Consider the following 19,997-nt stretch of genomic DNA (forward strand, 5'->3'; position numbering starts at 1 on the left):
GTGCCGGCTCACATCCTACTGTTTGTGTGGGTCACTGACCTTTGAATCGTACCTTATGCCACACCCATCCTCATAAACAAGTAAATGAGCCAGATTGAAAGTGGAAGGCAGAAAATGATATATTCAGTGTGCCATGTTGTGAACAGGGCCAAAGAGATACAGCAGAGACCTGAGACTGCCTTTTCTGGGTCCTGAAGTAAGATTAAAACTTAAGTAAAAACTGTGTGAGCAGACCCATCCAGCTTTGCTCCCGCACACCACTGACCCATGGTTGTCTGGTCTTCAGTCTCATCCTGTGAGGTAGTCTGACAAGTAGTTAGAACTGTATGAGATCTCCTGAAGCCCAGATTCCCCCTCTGGCTGGTACCCTTTCCTTCTCCTGGGGAAATTCCCATTTCTTTGGGGTCCATTGTTTGAATAGTCTGATCATCAGACTGACAGACATAAGTGTCTGTTCTCCTACCAGGCCTGTGACAAACTGAAAGGGTCAGATTATGCAAACTAGGTTGTCATTTGAGGAGCACACAGACCCTTCCTCGGGAGTCTTATTTCTGGAGGGAGCATCCTGAAATGTGAATGAGACCAAGTTAATCTCTTGTATTAGGGTTAAAAGCAAAAGTTCCCAGTACTGAATTGGTGAGCTAGTCTATGTTGTTGAAGAAAACAACTCTTACCTCAAATGGTTTATTCTGGGGCAACTATGAGTGACTTTGGCATGGGAATAGAATAGAATAATAGAATGTTCTAACATAGAAACGTTTTATAATAACAGAACAGAGTTACAAATCAAGACCTTAAAAAAAAAAGTACAGTGTCAGAGACATCAGAGAGAAGGATTTCAGTAAGATGAGGGAATCTCCTATAAACCTCAGGTGCTGATGGCTTTCTTAGCTTTTGGATTGATGGAAGCTAGTAGTGGGCTAAATTGATACATTCCAAAAGGTTTGTACTATCAGTCACAGAAGTGGGCAAGGAATGGCTGTTTAGGGAGCTAATGATAGTCTAGGAAAATGTGAAATCAGGCTCTGGATCTGCAACATTCCAACCTCTCCACATCACTGCATTTCTCATCAGTCAGTCTGCAGACACAGCTTCAGAAGTCTCATTCACATCTGTCGGGGCTTTGTCAACTAATTTATTCAAGGTAGTTAATGGATGGTTGCCACATGCCTTATATTTGTGCCCTTCTGAAAGAGACAGCACACAGGAAACCAACAGGACAGATATGCAAAGTGAAAGAATTGTGGGGTGAGGACTATTTAAAAGACACAGGTTCTAGCCTAGGAAGTGATGGGGTATGGTTTAGGGATAGAGAAGGTGATGTAGCAGGGCTGAATGAGGGGGGGAAAGTCTGGGGAAGCCTTCTAGATAGAGGAAGATGTGAGGCAAGACCCTGTGAGGCCCTTCCAGAAAGCTTGAGTGGCTGGGAGGGAAGGAGAATCTGGTGTGTGTGTGAGAATAGTGTTTAGAGAGAGAAGATAACATCAGGGTGCTTCTGGGCTGTGTGGCTCCTTGTAGACAGACGGTTTCTGTCCTGACCACCTGCTCCCTGTCCTGGTAGCTGCTTCCAAATTACCACACAGAGACTTAATATTGTTTATAAATGCTTGGTCAGTAGCTCAGGCTTATTACTAACTAGCTTTTACATTTAAATTAACCCATTTTTGTTAATCTATGTTTGCCACGTGGCTCGTGTTCCTCTAGCATCTTTCTTCCCCTGCAGCTTGTTGGCATCTCCCCTGACTTCACCCTCTTACTTCCCATCATTCTCAGTTTGGCTTTCCCACCTAACTTCCTGCCCAGCCTGTCAGCTTTTTATTAACCAGTGACCAATGAGAGTAATACAAATTCATAGTGTAGAAAAGGATTGTTCCACAGCAGCTCCTCTTGTCTTCAGGATGCATCCTGGCCTTCCATCCTTGCTCAGGTCTCCTCCTAGAACAACCTTTGTCTACAGTTCCTCTTCAAGGCTTTGAACTTTTACCTTCCTAAGCATTGTCGTGTGCATTTCTCAAGTCTCCGTCCCTCTCCTGTTGAGAGTGATGAGTCTCTCTTTGCATCTGCAGCCCTGCCTCACATGGGGAAGCATTCAGGGCATGAAATAAGAACAATGCCTTTTTACAGGTTTCATCCCATGGCAGCAACAGCCTCCAAGGCCCTTTGCCACTCTGTGGAGCGCCCTGTCTATGGTTCTTCCTGTAGCTAGCCTCTGATATCATACTGTACAGAGCACCTGCTGGCTTTCAGCATTTATCTTGCCCAGTCCCACGAGACATGATCAGGAAGTGTTGGTGGAGAGCCCTTCTGAAGGAGGCTGTAGAAGGCACTTACCTTCCTCCTGGGAGCTTTCTCTAGTGTTGTGGAGATGGGAGCTGTTTGGGGGAGCTCAGAACTGCATTCTGTGGGAAGGGACTTGGAACTCTGGACAAGTATATTACATATATTACATACACTTGTACTCTGCCTATCATGCCATTGAGGCCCTAACAGCTTCTTAGGCAGATTTTGGAGCAGACAGAAAGGGGTTTGGTAGGGTGCTTTCCGGGTAAGCAGGAAGCTCTGGCTTCAGTCCCTATCACCACATAAACCAGTGGTGCAAGCCTGTGATACCAGCTGTTAGGAGGTAGAGGCAGGAGGATCAGGAGTTTGAGATCATGGTCTGCTCTACTCTGTTCTTCAACATTGTGGCTGATGGCGAGCCCTTAGGCCTTGTCTCCTTCAAGCTGTTTGCAAAGTTCCAGAGACAGCAGGACACTTTCATGCTCTGAGCACTGGAGAGAACGGATTTGGATGTAATGGTTCCTCCTTTCCACAGACTTATTCCAGGGTTCATGTGCCAGGGTGATGATGTAACACGCCGTGATGATACTGGTGGCAGGGGAGAAATTTGAGGATAGAACTTCATCCTGAAGCATACAGGTCCTGGCATCTTGTCCACGGTGAATACTGCAGCAAACAAAATGGTTCCCAGTTTTCCATCTGTGTAACATGAAATCTAATAGGTCTTTTAATAAAAAACCTGGAGCCAGATATTGGGGTAAATGCTGAAAGATCAGAGACAAAGGAACAAGCCACAGCCACGTCTCACCTCGCCAACTCCACGAAACCTGTGTTCAAAAGCCTTTAGCCAAAAAGCCTCAGCCGAAAAAGCTTCAGCCCCAAAGCCTTTAGACAAAAGGGCTCCTCAAACAAAAAGAGTTTCTGCTAAAAAGGCTTTAGTTCCTGTCTCCTGACGCCTTACATACCTTTCTCTGCCCAGCCATATCACTTCCTTCCGAGTGTGACTCCCAAGTACTGGGATTAAAGGTGTGTGCCACCACTGCCTGGCTGTTTCTCTCCTAGACTGAATCAATCTCATGTAGTCCAAGGTGGCTTTGAACTCACAAAGCTGCCTCCCCAGTGCTAGGATTAAAGGTGTGTGCCACCTCTGCCTGGCATCTATGTTTAATTTATTAAATAAGAAACACAAAGCCAAATACAGAGTTAAAAGCCCAAGAGATCAGAACACTAGCCTTTAGCCTGACACTTGCTGCAATCCTTCCCCCAGAGAGAGACCTTCTCCTGTGTGACCTGTCTTTTTTGCCTTTCTGTTCTACCTTCTCATTGGCTTTAAACCCAACACATGGTTTCCTCGTCACTGCCTGTCTATACAGACCTCCAGGTCTCTATGGTTCATACTGGGATTAAAGGTTCAGGTCACCACTTGGCTGTGTCCTTGACTATGCAGAGTCTCTGCCTGCCATGTGATCGGATTAAGGGCATGTGCCACCACTGCTGGACTTAGCTAAATGGCTTGGTTTTAGCTCTGATCCCCAGGCAACTTTATTTATTAACATACAAATAAAATCACATTTCAGCACAAATAAAATACCACCATACTAGTGGCTTGTTCTGTCCTCTGATCTTCAGGCAAATTTTGTTAGGGTCCACAGTGTGTCAGCACACATCTGCACTAAGACTAAGTAGCTAGGTGGTCTTAGGGAAAGTGGAAGAAGGCGTGGGCATTGTGGAAGCCTCGGAGTGTTTTGGTCCTGGAATGGCAGGACCGGCAAGATCACTGTTGACTGTGGCCAACTCTGACTCCTTCTTCGGCAGCACAGAGAGCACCCCCACCCCATCTGCTCGAAATACCCGTCACACTGCTCTCACTGAAGAGCTGTGGGTTACACCTTTTCCTCATTGCCCTCCAAGTCTACATGGACTGCAGAGTTAAGTTTATGATTATGAACAAATTAAATAAAAGCTGTGAAGGAGAAGGAGGGTGGGTGGGGGGACTGGTGGGGTGGACTCGTCAGCAGTACTTTCATATCTTCAACAATGGTGTATTAATTTATTTTTCAATGCCGACTCACAACGATAAAACATTTTCATCAGGAACCAGCTCATACAGGTAAATAAACCCGAGCTTCACGAAGCAGTGCTTATTCTGTACATAATATACTCTGTACAGAATGGTCGTATGGTTGACATGAAGCCTTCTTGTAGGACATGGTAAGGAATGGTCTAGTTTTAATGTGGTGGAGGCTCTGCTGAGTGTACTGCCCCATCCAGCCTTGTGATCCGGGCAGACCCCTTACCCAGATCCCTTGGGTACTTGTCAGCAGTTGGGAAGGGTTTGCAGGAGCGGCGAAGCAGTCCCTGGCACACAGTATGTGGTTAGACATCTAACTGAAGTGAAGAGCTGCATCACAGGCCTCCAGGGACCCCATCCCTGCTGATGGCATCTTGCTGACCTGGCCGCCATTCCCCACCCAGGTTAGCGTGTGCTGGACCCCGGCAGGCAGGAAAACACATCCAGCTCTCTATGTAGACAAGAGTTTGGCCACAAACTCACAGAGATCTTCCTGCGTCTGCCTCCTGAGTGCTGGGACTAAAGGCGTGCACTACCAACACCCAGCCCAGATGTCCTTTTTGTGCAAGTTTTCTTTTTATGGGAGCGCGTGCGTGCAGGTACTCAGGTGCTTGCAGAGGTCAGAGGCACTGCATCCCCTTGGAGCTGCAGTTACAGGTGGTATAAACTTAACTTGGATCCTCTGTAAGAGCAGTACATCTAGCCCATTGTACAAATTTTGGATGGACATATGCTTTCATTTTTCTCAAGATTTAAATGTTTTGCTATGCATTAGTGTTTTATCTGCATGGATATCTGTGTATTATATGTGTGTCTGGTGCCCACAGAGGCCTAAAGATGGTGTTAGTTGCCCTGGAAACTGGAGTTACAGACAGTAATAAGCCATGTGGGTGCTGGGAATTGATCCTGTGTCTTCTTCAAGAGCAGTCAGTGCTCTTAACCACTGAGACACCCCTCCAGCCCCTCCTGATAGTTTGAAGGATTTTGTTGTTCTCGGTGTTTTACATTTCTATTTAGTGGATCTGTTTACTTTGTCTCTGCACTTGGGGAAGGCTCATTGCGCTGTTCGTCCTGCTGACTGCCTGTTCTGCTGTCTTGCTTTGCTGGGGGACTATGCCTGTTCTGCTGTCTTGCTTTGCTGGGGGACTATGCCTGTTCTGCTGTCTTGCATTGCTGGGGGACTATGCCTGTTCTGCTGTCTTGCTTTGCTGGGGGACTATGCCTGTTCTGCTGTCTTGCTTTGCTGGGGGACTATGCCTGTTCTGCTGTCTTGCTTTGCTGGGGGACTATGCCTGTTCTGCTGTCTTGCTTTGCTGGGGGACTATTCCTGTTCTGCTGTCTTGCTTTGCTGGGGGACTATGCCTGTTCTGCTGTCTTGCTTTGCTGGGGGACTATGCCTGTTCTGCTGTCTTGCTTTGCTGGAAGGACTATGCCTGTTCTGCTGTCTTGCTTTGCTGGAAGGACTATGCCTGTTCTGCTGTCTTGCATTGCTGGGGCACTATGCCTGTTCCGCTGTCTTGCATTGCTGGGGGACTATGCCTGTTCTGCTGTCTTGCTTTGCTGGAAGGACTATGCCTGTTCTGCTGTCTTGCTTTGCTGGAAGGACTATGCCTGTTCTGCTGTCTTGCTTTGCTGGGGGACTATGCCTGTTCTGCTGTCTTGCTTTGCTGGGGGACTATGCCTGTTCTGCTGTCTTGCTTTGCTGGGGGACTATGCCTGTTCTGCTGTCTTGCTTTGCTGGAAGGACTATGCCTGTTCTGCTGTCTTGTTTTGCTGGGGGACTATGCCTGTTCTGCTGTCTTGCTTTGCTGGGGGACTATGCCTGTTCTGCTGTCTTGCATTGCTGGGGGACTATGCCTGTTCTGCTGTCTTGCTTTGCTGGGGGACTATGCCTGTTCTGCTGTCTTGCTTTGCTGGGGGACTATGCCTGTTCTGCTGTCTTGCTTTGCTGGAGGACTATGCCTGTTCTGCTGTCTTGCTTTGCTGGGGGGCTATTCCTGTTCTGCTGTCTTGCTTTGCTGGGGGACTATGCCTGTTCTGCTGTCTTGCTTTGCTGGGGGACTATGCCTGTTCTGCTGTCTTGCTTTGCTGGGGGACTATGCCTGTTCTGCTGTCTTGCTTTGCTGGAAGGACTATGCCTGTTCTGCTGTCTTGCTTTGCTGGAAGGACTATGCCTGTTCTGCTGTCTTGCATTGCTGGGGGACTATGCCTGTTCTGCTGTCTTGCATTGCTGGGGGACTATGCCTGTTCTGCTGTCTTGCTTTGCTGGAAGGACTATGCCTGTTCTGCTGTCTTGCTTTGCTGGGGGACTATGCCTGTTCTGCTGTCTTGCTTTGCTGGGGGACTATGCCTGTTCTGCTGTCTTGCTTTGCTGGAAGGACTATGCCTGTTCTGCTGTCTTGCATTGCTGGGGGACTATGCCTGTTCCGCTGTCTTGCATTGCTGGGGGACTATGCCTGTTCTGCTGTCTTGCTTTGCTGGAAGGACTATGCCTGTTCTGCTGTCTTGTTTTGCTGGGGGACTATGCCTGTTCTGCTGTCTTGCATTGCTGGAGGTTGAACGGAGGTGGGGGCTCTCTATGCAAGGCAAGTGCTCTACCACTGAACAGCAAACCCAACCCCTGCTGCTTTTTGTTTCTCTGAGACAAGGCCTCATATCCTCCAAAATGGCCTTAAACTGGCCCCTCCTGAGCACTGGGCTTGTAGGCGCAGGTGCCTGTGCCTTGCCCTTTTGGGGACTTCTTTGGTAGATAGCAGGACTTCTGAGTCTTACTCCCGATGCCACTAATGTTTGTTTATTTTACACCATCCAGTGTTTGTTTATTTTACACCATCCAGGGCTTTGTTTCTTCCTCTCTCTTTTGGTTTTTTGAGTCAGGGTTTCTCTGTGTAGCTCAGACTCTGAGACTTGCTCTGTAGCCCAGGCTGGCCTCGAACTCAGAGATTCGCCTGCCTCTGCCTCCCGAGTGCTGGGATTAAAGGCGGCGCTTTCTTCCTCTTCCCCGGTTCTTCCTTCCCCTCCCTGTCTGTGTTGACTCCACCTCTCACCCTGTCTGCCTTGTCCTCACAGTCGTTTTATTCCCAGAACCTCCATGTCCCTTTCCCTGGATTGCTTGTGCTCTGAGATAATCGTTCTTTCTTTCGCTTCCATCTTTGTAACCTGGGGCTCTGCTCTGATGGTCGTGAACTTGCTGCTCCCATCCATCCAGCCCACATGCTCTTCTGTAACCAGCATCTTAATTGGAACGTTTCTCACACGTTTGCCGTTTGAGGGAATGTCTGGAAGAGAGATGCAGGTTCTGCCTCAGACGGTTTTAGTTCCCATGAGCTGCAGTAAGAATGACTACACCTCGCTTTCCCAGGCCTGCAGGCTCCTCTCCCACCTGTGCTTGTACTGCTTAGGGGCTTCTCATAACTGAGTTCTGTGTTTGGGTTTGGCTACTGTCTATAATATACATATACATATACATATACATATACATATACATATATATATATACACGTATACACACATACATATATACACATACACACATACACATGTATATATATATATACACACATATACACATATACATACATACATACACACACACACACACACGCACGCACACACGCACGCACGCATGCACGCACGCACATATATAATTCTTCTGGTTTCAGGCATTCAGTTTGGGAAGGCACTAACATGTGACCTAAGTCCTGTTTGCTCTAATTTCCTGAGGCAGACTTGTCATGGCAGTCCTGTGAGAGCATGGTCCCGGATGAGGAAGGAAACTAAGGCCTTTTAGATGTATTTCCTCCCCTAGATTACAGCTTGTATCATGTATGGAAGCTGGTTGTTGACCTGGGGAAGACTGCCGCCATGGTGTGGGGGAGGGGCCTGGTGGGAGCAAGGTGTGTGGACAGGGTGAGCTGCTGCTTAAGGTGGAATTTGCCTCCTGCACCACATGGAAGGAGGAGAGAACTGGCTCAGGGTATCCTCTGACCTCCACATGCACACCATCCCCCCCACCTCCGGAAGAAATGTAATTAAATAATTCTTAAATTGAGATGTACTTCGAATACTGTACATAGTATCTGTGAGTTTGAGGCCAACTGGGTCTGCATAGTGAGTTCCAGGACAACCGGGGTTACATAATGACACTCCAAAAAACAAAAAACAAAAACCAAAGTCTTAAAGTCCATAGGTAAACATTCAAGTATGTGGTGTTTGTTACCAATTTAACAATTGGAGAAGCTAGAGAGAGAGAGAGAGAACTCACTATGTAATTCTGGCTGGCCTTGAGCTCACGTAAATCTGCCTGTCTCTGCCTCCTGAGTGCTGAGATCAAAGGTGCCTAATCTAAGATCTCTACCATGTCTCCCTACGTTTCTCCCTAAGAGCTTAGTTTTAGCTCCTAGGTTGAGGTATTTGGTCCATTTTGAATTAACCTGTGTTCAGTCTCAGGTAAGGGTCTTTGCATGTAGATGACCAGTTGGCCCAGATCCTTGGCTGATTGAGTCTTCATGCCTTATAGCTCAGTCTGACCCAGACTTCGTGATCCTCCTGACTTGGCCTCCCAGGTGTTGGAATTATAGGCGTGTACCACCAAGCCTGCTTGAGTCTTAATTAATTTAGGTCCTTGATTTCATTCAACGATCATAACAGACCTGAGATCCGCCTGGCTCTGCCTCCCAAGACCTAGGATTACAGGCGAGCGCCACCACCGCCTGGCTAAGTTGATTCTTTTTTTAAGGAAGATTTTGTTTTTATTTTTTAAAGTAGGCATATGTCTGTCTGTCTGAGTGAGGGTTCATGCACATGAGTGTGGTTCCCACAGTCTGGAAGAGAAGGTTGGATCCTCTGGACTGGCGCAGTGAGCCACCTGACTGGAGTGCTGGGACCCAAACTCCAGTCCTGTAGGAGCAGCCACCGAGCTATCTCCCCAGCCTCATTTAGTTTAAACGTTAATAGCTGTCTGTGGTTATCTAACAGATGATGGAAGCCAGCATGGACAGTCCTAGGAGAGAGGTCTGAGTCTCCTGTGCTCTCTCACAGTCGAAGTCAGAGGTCTCTGGCCTGTGCCTGTGCTCTCGGCTGTGAGACTCACAGGGCTCCAGCCAGGAGAGGGTTACCAAGAGCCTAGAGACTCTGACGGCCATTTAGAGGAGGTTGTGGCTAGAGACCTGAGTTCTTTTTCAGGCAGTGAGCTCCAGGAAGCCTTTGCTTTTTGTATTCCAGAGTCCCTGCTTGGGATTATGAGCCATAGGATGGGACTCTGCCCTTCGGGGATGTGTGAGGAAGCTGGGGCAGTTTTCAGGGTTCTTCTGTCCCCACGCTGTCCCCCTCATGAATGATGACACTGGAAAAGCAGTATCTGAGTGACAGACCATCTGAGGTGGAGGTGAAACTCCCCGTTAGCGGCTGTGAAGGACTCACCCCATCCTTTTCTGTGGTTTCTCCAGTTCTGGACTTCAGTGACCCCTTCAGCACTGAGGTGAAGCCCAGAATCCTGCTCATGGGTCTCAGAAGGAGCGGCAAGTCGTCCATACAGAAAGTTGTCTTTCACAAGATGTCCCCGAGCGAGACCCTGTTCCTGGAGAGCACCAACAAGATCTGCAGGGAAGATGTGTCCAACAGTTCCTTCGTCAACTTCCAGATCTGGGACTTCCCAGGGCAGATTGACTTTTTTGACCCTACCTTCGACTATGAGATGATCTTCCGGGGAACAGGAGCACTGATCTTCGTCATCGACTCCCAGGTACACAGAGTCTCACCACAGGCAGCACCTACCTTCCTCCCCGTAGCCATTTGCAGTGGTTTTTGTTCTTGTAAAAGTGTGTGTGTGTGTCTGTGTGTGTGTGTGTGTCTGTGTCTGTGTGTGTGTGTGTGTGTGTGTGTGTGTGTCTGTGTGTGTGTGTGTGTGTCTGTGTGTGATCAGAGGACATCTCTTCAAAGTCTTCTCTCCTGCACCTTGTGGGGTCAGAGGATCAAGCTCAGGCTGTCAGGTCTGAGCCAAGCACCTTTACCTAAAGGCTGAGTCATCCTGGGCCCAGTGGTTTAGATTTTCAAATGTGCAATAGGTCCTTCTTTCAGACAAGGATTACTCAGAGCTCTCAGACTCTGCAGCAGAAAAGGTTCCTTGTCCAGGCATAGTGCAAACTCACTTAACCCATAAGATCATAACCTGGTGTGGTAGTTTGGATGTGACTGGCCCCCCCATAAGCTCATAGGGAATGGCACTGTTGGGAGGTGTGGCTTTGTTGAAGTTAAGTATGGCCTTGTTGGAGGAAGTGTGTCACTGTAGAAGCAGGCTTTGAGGTGTCATATGCTCAAGCCACACCCAGTATCTCAGACTACTTCCCATTGGCCTGCCTATCAAGATGTAAAGCTTGCAGCTCCTTCTCCAGCACCATATGTTCCTGCGTGCCTCCATTCCCTGTCATGATGATAATGGACTGAACCTCTAAATGGTAAGCCAGCCCCATTTAAATGATTTCCTTTATAAGAGTTGCCATGGTCATGGTGTCTCTTTACAGCAATAGAAACCCTAACTAAGACACCTGGGAAACCTCATAGATGTAGGGCAGATCCCAGAAGACATGTGGAATGATGATAGGTTCTCTTCAATAAGAGTTTACTTAGAAGGTTACATATTATAATAATTATTTTCAAAGTAGATAGAATTCTAAGTGAAAATTTTCTTCTTAATCAAAAAAATTTAAAATATTATTTTTTATTTATTTTTTTAATTAAAAAACTTTTTAAAATTTATTATGTATACAGAAGAGAGTGCCAGATCTCATTACAGATGGTTGTGAGCCACTATGTGGGTACTGGGAACTGAATTCAGAACCGCTGGAAGGGCAGTCGGTGCTCTTAACCTCTGAGCCATCTCTCCAACCCTAAAATATTATTTTAAATTATAATTTTTTAAGATTTATTTGTTTATAAGTGTTCTGCTTGCAGGCCAGAAGAGGGCACCAGATCTCATTATAGATGGTTATGAGCCACCATGTGGGTGCTGGGAATTGAACTCAGGACCTCTGGAAGAACAGCTCTTAACCTCTGAGCCATCTCTCCAGCCCCTTAAATTTATTATTTTATCTGTATGAGTGTTTTACCTATGTGTATGTCTGTGAACAACCTGTATACCTGGTGCCTGAAGAGGGTGTCGGATCCCCTGGAACTGGAATTATAGACAGTTGAGAGCTGCCATGTGGGTGCTGGGAATTGAACCTGGGTCCTCTGAAAGAGCAACCAGTGCTCCTAACCACTGAGTCATCTCTCCAGCCCTTGAATCAAATTATTCATAGCAGTATGTACTTGATTACTGTAACTCTTATGTATTTTGTAGATGACTGTTAAATGTGAGGTAGGCATCTCGTAGGAAGATTGACATTTGATAGATATTCCACAGCTCACATCTGTGCTTGAATCAGCAGTTCCGCTTCTGTTCTCTGCTCCTGTAGCTGTGGGTACCGAGAGATGTGTTCATGGATGAGGTGGGGACACAGAGTGAGTTTTGTCATAACATCTTACACAAGAATTTTAAATCCTTCCAAATTGTGTCTCCTACGTGATCTAATTTTCTCTCATAAAATTATTTTTAGTAGTTTATTAACAGTTCTGTGTAGTCCTCCTTCAGCTTGGCTGTAAGCGAAGAGTAGGAGCCACTGACTGGTGAGGAGCCCTGTTCTCCAGCCATTGGCCATTCTCTCCATCCTCTCCAACTGGGGCCTTGCCACTGGGCTCAGTGGGAAGAGGAGGAAGGGAGACCAGGCTGGCCAGTGCTGGGGAGGGTGTGTGGGCCTTAGAGGTGTCTGAGACTGTGGTGCTGGCTGGAGGCTTTCCCAGGCCTAAAAGGAGCGGTTCTCTAGGGAATGCCAAATCTAGTCTAGAGTGATGTTCAGGGAGTTCCCTAAAATAAAGTGCTCCTGCCGTCCAGGAACATCTTTAGCAAACCCTTGTTCCAGGAAGCTGCACTGTGTGACCAGCTCTTGAGTTGCAGGGGTTCCTTCTTCCTTCAGCGGGAGGTCTGTAGAGGGAGAGACTGAAATCCAATGCAACAATGCAAGCCCCGTGGTGGGTTCATCAGCTCTCTCCCCCCCCCCCCCCCCCCTAGAGCTTGTGCATAGACCCTTCACATGCCAGTACTCCAACTTGTACTGACTGTTTTCTGGCCTGTCTCCCTGTCTGCCAGCACTGTAAATCAAGATGCTTGGGGCCCAGGAGTGGCTAGTGCATGCATAGGACAGGGCTGGGAACTCTCTTCCCTGGAGTCAGTCCATGTGTTTTTATAGCTGTTTAAGTGGCTGCCCATGAGTAAGCAGATTCCAACCAGAGCTACAGATTGTTTCAGATGATGACTTGGTAAAGACTCAGTTACCATACTGTGCTGCATAGCAGCTCCAATGCAGATCTGAATAAGGCGTTTATGATATGGCTGTAAGTTAGCCCCAGGTAGGTAGGTATACTTACTCATTTTTACTTTTCATTGTTTATTTTACTTTTAATCATGGGTACATATGTCCCAGTGTGTGGGTCTGTGTGTGCACCTGTGTGTGTCCCAGTGTGTGGGTCTGCATGTATAGGTGTGTCCTGGTGTGTGGGTCTGCATGTATATGTGTGTCCTGGTATATGGGTCTGTGTGTGTGTCCCAGTGTATGGGTCTGCATGTATACATGTGTCCTAGTGTGGGGTCTGCATGTGTATGTGTGTCCTGGTATGTGGGTCATCGTGTGTACGTGTGTCCCAGGGTGTGGGTCTGTGCACATGAGTACAGGTTCTTGCAGAGACCAGAGGTGTCTGCTCTCCTGGATGCAGCATTGTAGGTGGTTGTGAGCTGCCCCACTTAGGTGCTGGGAACAGGACTCTGGTCCTCTGCTGGACAAGCAAGTGCTCTTGACCACCACACTCTCTCCAGCCCAAAGTTGCTTATTTTTAGCTAGGCAATTTTATTCAAACATAAAGCAGGCTTTTCAGTTAGGTTGGTCATTGTGTTTCTTGGTGTGTGTGTGTGGGGGGGTTTAATTTACTGCAGGTTACAGGAAAATCTAATAATGTTTGAGAAAGATCCTCCCTCCTCCTCTCTCTCCTTTCCTTCTCTCCCTTTTTCCTTTTTTCATACCTTTTCTTTCTTTTAGACAAGGTCTTAACTGTTACTCAAGCTGGACTTGAACTCACAGCAGCCTTCCTATCTTAGCCTCTTAGGGAATGCTGGGATTACTTGTCTCCCTCCTTCTCTCCCCCCCAGACAAGATCTCTCTACATAGCCCAGGCTGTCCTGATACTCACTATGTAGCCCAGGCTGGCCTCAAACTCAGAGAGATCTGCCTGCCTCTGCCTCCCAAGTGCTGGGGTTAAAGTCATGTGCTACCATGCCCAGACTCAAGTAACACTTGCTGAAATAACTAGGTGAGGCCTAGTGAAACGGCTCACTGGGAAAAGATGCTGCTCACTGTCAAGTGTGACTGTATGAGTTTGATCCCCAAGATCCACATGGTGGAAAGAGAGAATTGACTCCTGCAAGTTGCCCTCTGGCCTCTACACACATGTGTATGCACACACATATACCCAAACAAACAAACGGATAAATAAATGTGAAAATGATTGGGTGGGTCGAGAGTGTTGCCCCGAGCACTAGCCTGCTGTACCTAACACCCTGAGTTTGACCTCCGGCCACACACGCCCGAAGGAGAAAGCATTGAGTGCTCTTACTAAAATTTGTAATTAAGGGGCTTGAGAGACGGCTCAGCAGTTAGGAGTGTTCGCTACTCTTGGAGAAGACCCAGGTTTGAGTCTTCGTACCCACATGGTGGCTCCCAAGCATCTGCAACTCCAGTTCCAGGGAATCCAATGATTCCCTGAGGGCACTTCATGCACGTGGTGCACAGATACACCTTCCAGCATGTCTCACACACATTTAAAAACAAAAACAAAAACAACAACAAAACAAAAACTTTATAGATTTACTAAGTGGTTTCCGGACCCAATACTCATGGGGTGGCAGCAGCGTGTAAAAAGTGTTTGCAGGGATCTTACCTGACGATCTTGGGATGGGAGAGGAAACCCTGACTTCCAGGAAGCCCCTCAATGTACCCGTCCTTTTCTCTGTCCCTCCTGCCCTCCTCCCTTCCTGTTGAAAATAAGCATTATCAAGCTTTTTTTTTTTGACAGTTGTTTTTGAGACAACATCTCACTAAGCTCTGGGTGGCCTGGAACTTGCTCTGTAGCCCAGGCTGGCCTGAGGTTCACAGAGATCCTCCTGCCTCTGCCTCCCACGTGCTGGGATTAAAGGCATGGGCCACCACGCCTGATTTAAGGTTTGTTTTTAAGTTGTGTGTGTGTGTGTGTGTGTGTGTGTGTGTGTGTGTGTGTAACTTTGCAGAGTCCCTCCTTTAGCCTTCACACGTGTCCCAGAGCTCCAGCGCAGGCCATCAGGCTTGCAGGTGGTGTGCCTTTACCCACTGAGCCGTCGTACTGCCTCCCGCCCCTCCTTTCTCATGTCTAAGCAGGGCATGTGTGGTCTGAAACCACACACTGTTTCCCCAGAATGCCTCACAGTCACAGTTTCTAGAAAGAAAGGGTGTTTTCACAGAACGTTGTGAAGGAAAGAAGAAGGAAGCCCAAGTGATTTCCCGTGAACTAATGCTTGACGCCTGCTCTGCAGAGAACTCGGGGTCTACCACATCTCCTGTAGCTCTTCGGCACACTCCTGCGGACCTGGAGTTCCCAGTCACTGTGGGAGCGGCAGCGACGATGGCCTGCCGTACAGCTCCTCGAGTGAACAGCAGAGGAGAAGCTAGAGTATCTTTTCCTTAGTGTCATCATAGACAGCAAGAGCAGACAGAATGGGGGTGCTGGAGCCATGGCTCAGCAAGAGGGCTTGCTGTGCAAACCTGAGCACCTGAGGATCTAGTTCAAATCCCAGCTTCAGTACAAAAAAGCCCCAGGTGCCACACAAGCTAGGAAGCCCAGCGCTGTAGGGTAGAGCAGAGACAGGAAGGTCGCTGGGGCTTGCTAACTGTCAGCGGAGCTCCAGACTCGGTGAGAGACTGTCACAGAATCAGGTAGAGTGATAGAGCAAGGGTGGTGCACACTTGCACGCATATATGTGCATACATGCACACACACATACACACACACACACAGACACTCACACACGAAAAAGAAGAAACATGCAAGGGTGGTACACACTTGCACACATATATGTGCATACATGCACACACACACTCACACACGAAAAAAAAGAAACATGCAAGGGTGGGTACACACTTGCACACATATATGTGCATACATTGCGCACAGACACACACACACACACACACACACACACACACACACACACATACACGAAAAAGAAGAAACACAATGGTTGGACATCTGTGATCCTCTGTTCTAGTAATTATGGTACTTGTGGTGAACCCAGAGTCCGTGTGTGCCAAGCGAGTGCTCTGCCACAGAGCCACACTCTTGAGCCTTTATAATTTTTGTCTTGAGGTAAGGTCACTAAATTGACCAAGCTGGCCTCAAACTTGTGATCTCCTACCTTGCCTGGCTGGACAGCCAGGGTTACAGGCTTGTACCACTGAACCCACCTTCCCTTTCTTTCTGTGGTATTTTTAGTTGTTAGGGTCTTTTAGGGAGGGTGCACACTGCCACCTGAACTACCCTCCCAGGCCCTCATTGATTTACTTATTTTTAATTGTACGTGTGTGTGTGTGTGTATGCACATGAGGGCAGGTGCCCAAAGAAGGCCAGAAGAGGGTGTCAGGTCCCCTGCTTCTGAAGTTACAGGTATGCTGAGCCTCCCCATCTGGACGCTGGGAACTGAACCTGAGTCATCTGTGAGAGCAGTATATGCTCTTACTGCTCGGCCCCTCTCCAGTCCCTCCAGTGCCTCATTTTCAATCATTAAGGCTGTATACTGTTTGATCTGTTAGTGGAGCCGGGTGTGGTGGCACACCTTTAATCCCAGCACTTGGGAAGCAAAGAGACGGGCAGATCTCTTGTGAGTTTGAGGCTAGCCTGGTCTACATAGTTAGTTCCAGGACAACCAGGCCTATGTAGAAAGACCCTGTTTCAAAAAAAAAACAAAACAAAATAAACTCTGTTAGTGTAGTTAGTTTTATACATTTGACAGGGTGTTTAGCATATTCTAGTATTTTCTTTGAATATTAGATAACTTTGCTCACAGACCTGACCCTTAAAGTGGGCTTTCTTCTTAGTTAAAGATGTAAGAGGTAACATGTTTGAGATGTAATTTACCTGCAATAGACTGCACTCCTTTCAAGGACATACTTGAAGAGGTTCCAGATATCTCTCCCATGTAACCAGCCCACATTGAAGACATAGGATCTTTCACCCTCTGGGTTCCCCAGGGCCTTTTCACTACTGTGCCCTCAGTACCCAGCCTCAGGCAACCACAGCTGTGCTTTTGGGGAAGTCTCCACACCTCTGCATTGTAGCACTGAGCAGTCCTGGAGAGCATGGAGACAGGCAGGTGTGGCTCAGCTGACTTCCCATGTGACTTAGTTACAAAAGCCGGCAGGGGGCTTCGGGTTGTGATTTGCTAGTCAGCAACTCTGGATTGTATTAAACTCCTTCCCATCCTCCTACCTAGCCTGATCGTGTCTCCATCTGTAGTCTCCATCACAGTCCTTGAGAGCCTTGGGAAGCTGGGAGGCATCCTAGCTCATGGAAGACCTAGGTATTGGTCTAGTTTCATTTCTTGGAGTTCCAGTTCCCATTTATTATGATTATCAACAACCTACACTGTAACCTCCCAAATCAGCTGAATTTTCATAGCTTCTCGACTCTGTGTTAAGAAACCCAGGTTTGTATACTTGAAGTCTGTGATGCTGGAATTGTTTTCCTCCGGTGTTGGGAGTTCGGCAAAATATTTTTGGAGATTGTAGCTATGTGTTTCCAGGTGCTGAGTGTGTATAGAATGTTCTGGAAACAAAGCTGAAGGCACGAACTTTGTTCCAGGATGACTATATGGAAGCGCTGGCCAGGCTCCACCTCACAGTGACCAGGGCCTACAAAGTGAATACTGACATCAACTTCGAGGTGTTTATTCATAAAGTGGATGGTCTGTCAGATGATCATAAAATTGAAACCCAAAGAGACATTCACCAGAGGGCAAACGATGACCTAGCAGATGCTGGATTAGAAAAAATTCACCTGAGGTAAGAGCCGACGCCCCGTAGGGCCTAGGTCCTAAGAATGGCTGGGGCAAGTGTGCTTGGGTTTCCGTCACCACAGCTGTCCTGGTGTGGGCTGCATGGATGGGGTGGATTTACTTATTTACCTGTTTTGTGTTGGCATAGGATCAAAGATGTTTCCCACTTGCTAAATGCTAACCTTTGGTGAAAATGGTGTTTTGTTTTACCTTTGTAGTCAACAAATTGTCAAAGCTAAACTTCTCATCTCATATGAGAAACACAGCAAAAGCCATGACTACCCCAGCATGCTAACTGCTGCTAAACACTAGTTCCTGCTAATAGGGTGGTACTTACAACCTCAAACAGAGGAGGCTTAAAATCAGTAGGATGGGAATCCAGAGGAAAACTTGTCCCATTTATTTTGTGGGGTGGGATAGTGCATAATCATTGACGTTGCCAATTGGAAGATGAAGAAAATGGCATGCTTCAGTATCGATAATTTTAAAGCTACTAATTGGGCAACAGGCTTGTGTAGAGATGAGTGTAGAGTCCCTTGTAGAATGTGAGGATGCTCACGTGGATAAGGATAGCCAAACTCCAAAGTTTGCCAGTCAGTGCAGACCGGGCATGGGAGGGAAAGAGGCTTCCTGTTAGGGCACACTTGTTTTTGACCAAGGTCGTTATGAGTTCTGAGGGGGGCTAGTGCTTGTGTGTTACAATTGTACATAAGATTACTGGTGTTAGTGACAGACAGAGCCTCAGACAGTTGTTCAGTCAGAGGGAGCCTGATGAAACGCTGCCTTCTCTTTCAGCTTTTATCTGACGAGCATATATGACCATTCGATATTTGAAGCCTTCAGTAAAGTGGTTCAGAAACTGATCCCCCAGCTCCCGACGCTGGAGAATCTGCTGAATATCTTTATCTCAGTAAGTAGATGGTTTGCCCCTGCCCACGTCATTTGCAGAATTCCAGAACCACCCTGCAAGAGTAAGAAGTTGTAATACCCGCCTGCATTTCAGGGCCACTGTGGTATCACTCTTTTGTGTTGTTGTTGTTTCTCTGTGTAGCCCAGGCTGGCCTTGTGAACTCACTCTGTAGCCCAGGCTGGCCTTGTGAACTCACTCTTGAAGACTACTTCTACATTTTGTTTTAGAACCTTTAGATTTTTAACTCTGGAAGTGTATGTTTCCCTGGTGTGCTTGGATTGCCTATTCAAGCGTGAGGCCATCATCGGTATTAGCAGAACCTTACCCTGGGTACTGAGCAGCAGAAATCCTGGTTTGGGGGCCAGCAGGTCGGTACAGCAAAGGCACCTGTTGCCAAGCCTCACCACCAGAGTCCAGTCCAGACCACTCGGTACAAGGAGAAAACCAGTTCCTTCCCAAAGGTTGTCCTCTGACCTCCACGTCTGCGCTGTTGTGAGTCCTAACTACCTCCGAACAAAAATGCATAAACAAATACATGAAAATTTCTTTAAAACCCCCTGGTTCTGCCAGTGAGATCTGTATTTGAAAATCCACAGATTTAACACTCTGTGAGGGATGAGCTGTGAGTCCTACAAATGGTCAGACCAAGAGTTAGCAAACCACTGCCCACGTGGTTTACCAAGGATACATAATTTAGGCTGATTCTGCCTTTCATTTTTTTTTCAAATCCATCATAAGATTTATGAAAGTAAAGTTTAAATTGCAATAAAATGATAGAATAGGAGTTAGTTCCTAATAGTTTTAGCTTATTTATATATGGCATTGGAGATGTCATATAATTTTTTTAAGTCTTATAAACTGTTTGTCTGCTGTCTGTACAGATTAGAAGGCTTCACTGGGACAGTTTCTCGGAGGCTTATGTTGTGCTTTAATCTACCCTACCCTCCCAGCTGTTCTTCCTTCCCCTCGACACCCCTTCCCTGACTAGTGGAATGGAATACCATTTTTTATGTGACTGTGAATCCGTTTGAACTTGCTGTTGTTACTTTAAAGCGTGTCTCTCCCCCTCAGAACTCTGGAATTGAAAAGGCATTCCTGTTTGATGTGGTCAGTAAGATTTATATTGCAACTGACAGTACTCCAGTGGACATGCAGACCTATGAGCTCTGCTGTGACATGATAGATGTGGTGATCGACATCTCTTGTATTTATGGGTAAGCAAAACATTCTTTTTATTGTAACTGAAACAAGTTTTTGTTTTTTTTTTTTTTTTCAGACAATATATTCTGATTATGCTTTCCCCTTCCCCAAATAAACTTTTTTTTTTTTTTTTGAGACAGGGTTTCTCTGCGTAGTTTTGATGCCTGTCCTGGATCTCGCTATGTAGACCAGGCTGGCCTCCAACTCTCAGAGATCTGCCTGCCTCTGCCTCTGAGTGCTGGGATTAAAGGCGTGCGCCACCACTGCCTCCCGGCCCCCTAATAAAATATTCTTAAAGGCCGTAACTGTGCTATCCTTCCCTGGGCTGGAGATACAGCTTAGTTATGAAACAAGTCCTGAGATCAGCC

The 19,997-nt window shown here is 47.1% G+C and overlaps 1 protein-coding gene across 1 annotated transcript in view; it reads left to right on the forward strand.

The window, feature by feature from the left end:
• The window catches only part of Rragd (Ras related GTP binding D), a 38,666-nt gene that overhangs the window by 7,087 nt on the left and 11,582 nt on the right, over positions 1 to 19,997 (forward strand). The window contains exons 2-5 of the mRNA XM_036179425.1: positions 9,799 to 10,094; positions 17,327 to 17,526; positions 18,315 to 18,429; positions 19,501 to 19,643. Coding sequence (XP_036035318.1) covers positions 9,799 to 10,094; positions 17,327 to 17,526; positions 18,315 to 18,429; positions 19,501 to 19,643 — 754 coding nt within the window. The remainder of the gene's footprint in view (positions 1 to 9,798; positions 10,095 to 17,326; positions 17,527 to 18,314; positions 18,430 to 19,500; positions 19,644 to 19,997) is intronic.

The sequence above is a fragment of the Onychomys torridus genome, chromosome 2 (genome assembly GCF_903995425.1).
Source record: "Onychomys torridus chromosome 2, mOncTor1.1, whole genome shotgun sequence".
Lineage (NCBI taxonomy): Eukaryota > Metazoa > Chordata > Mammalia > Rodentia > Cricetidae > Onychomys > Onychomys torridus.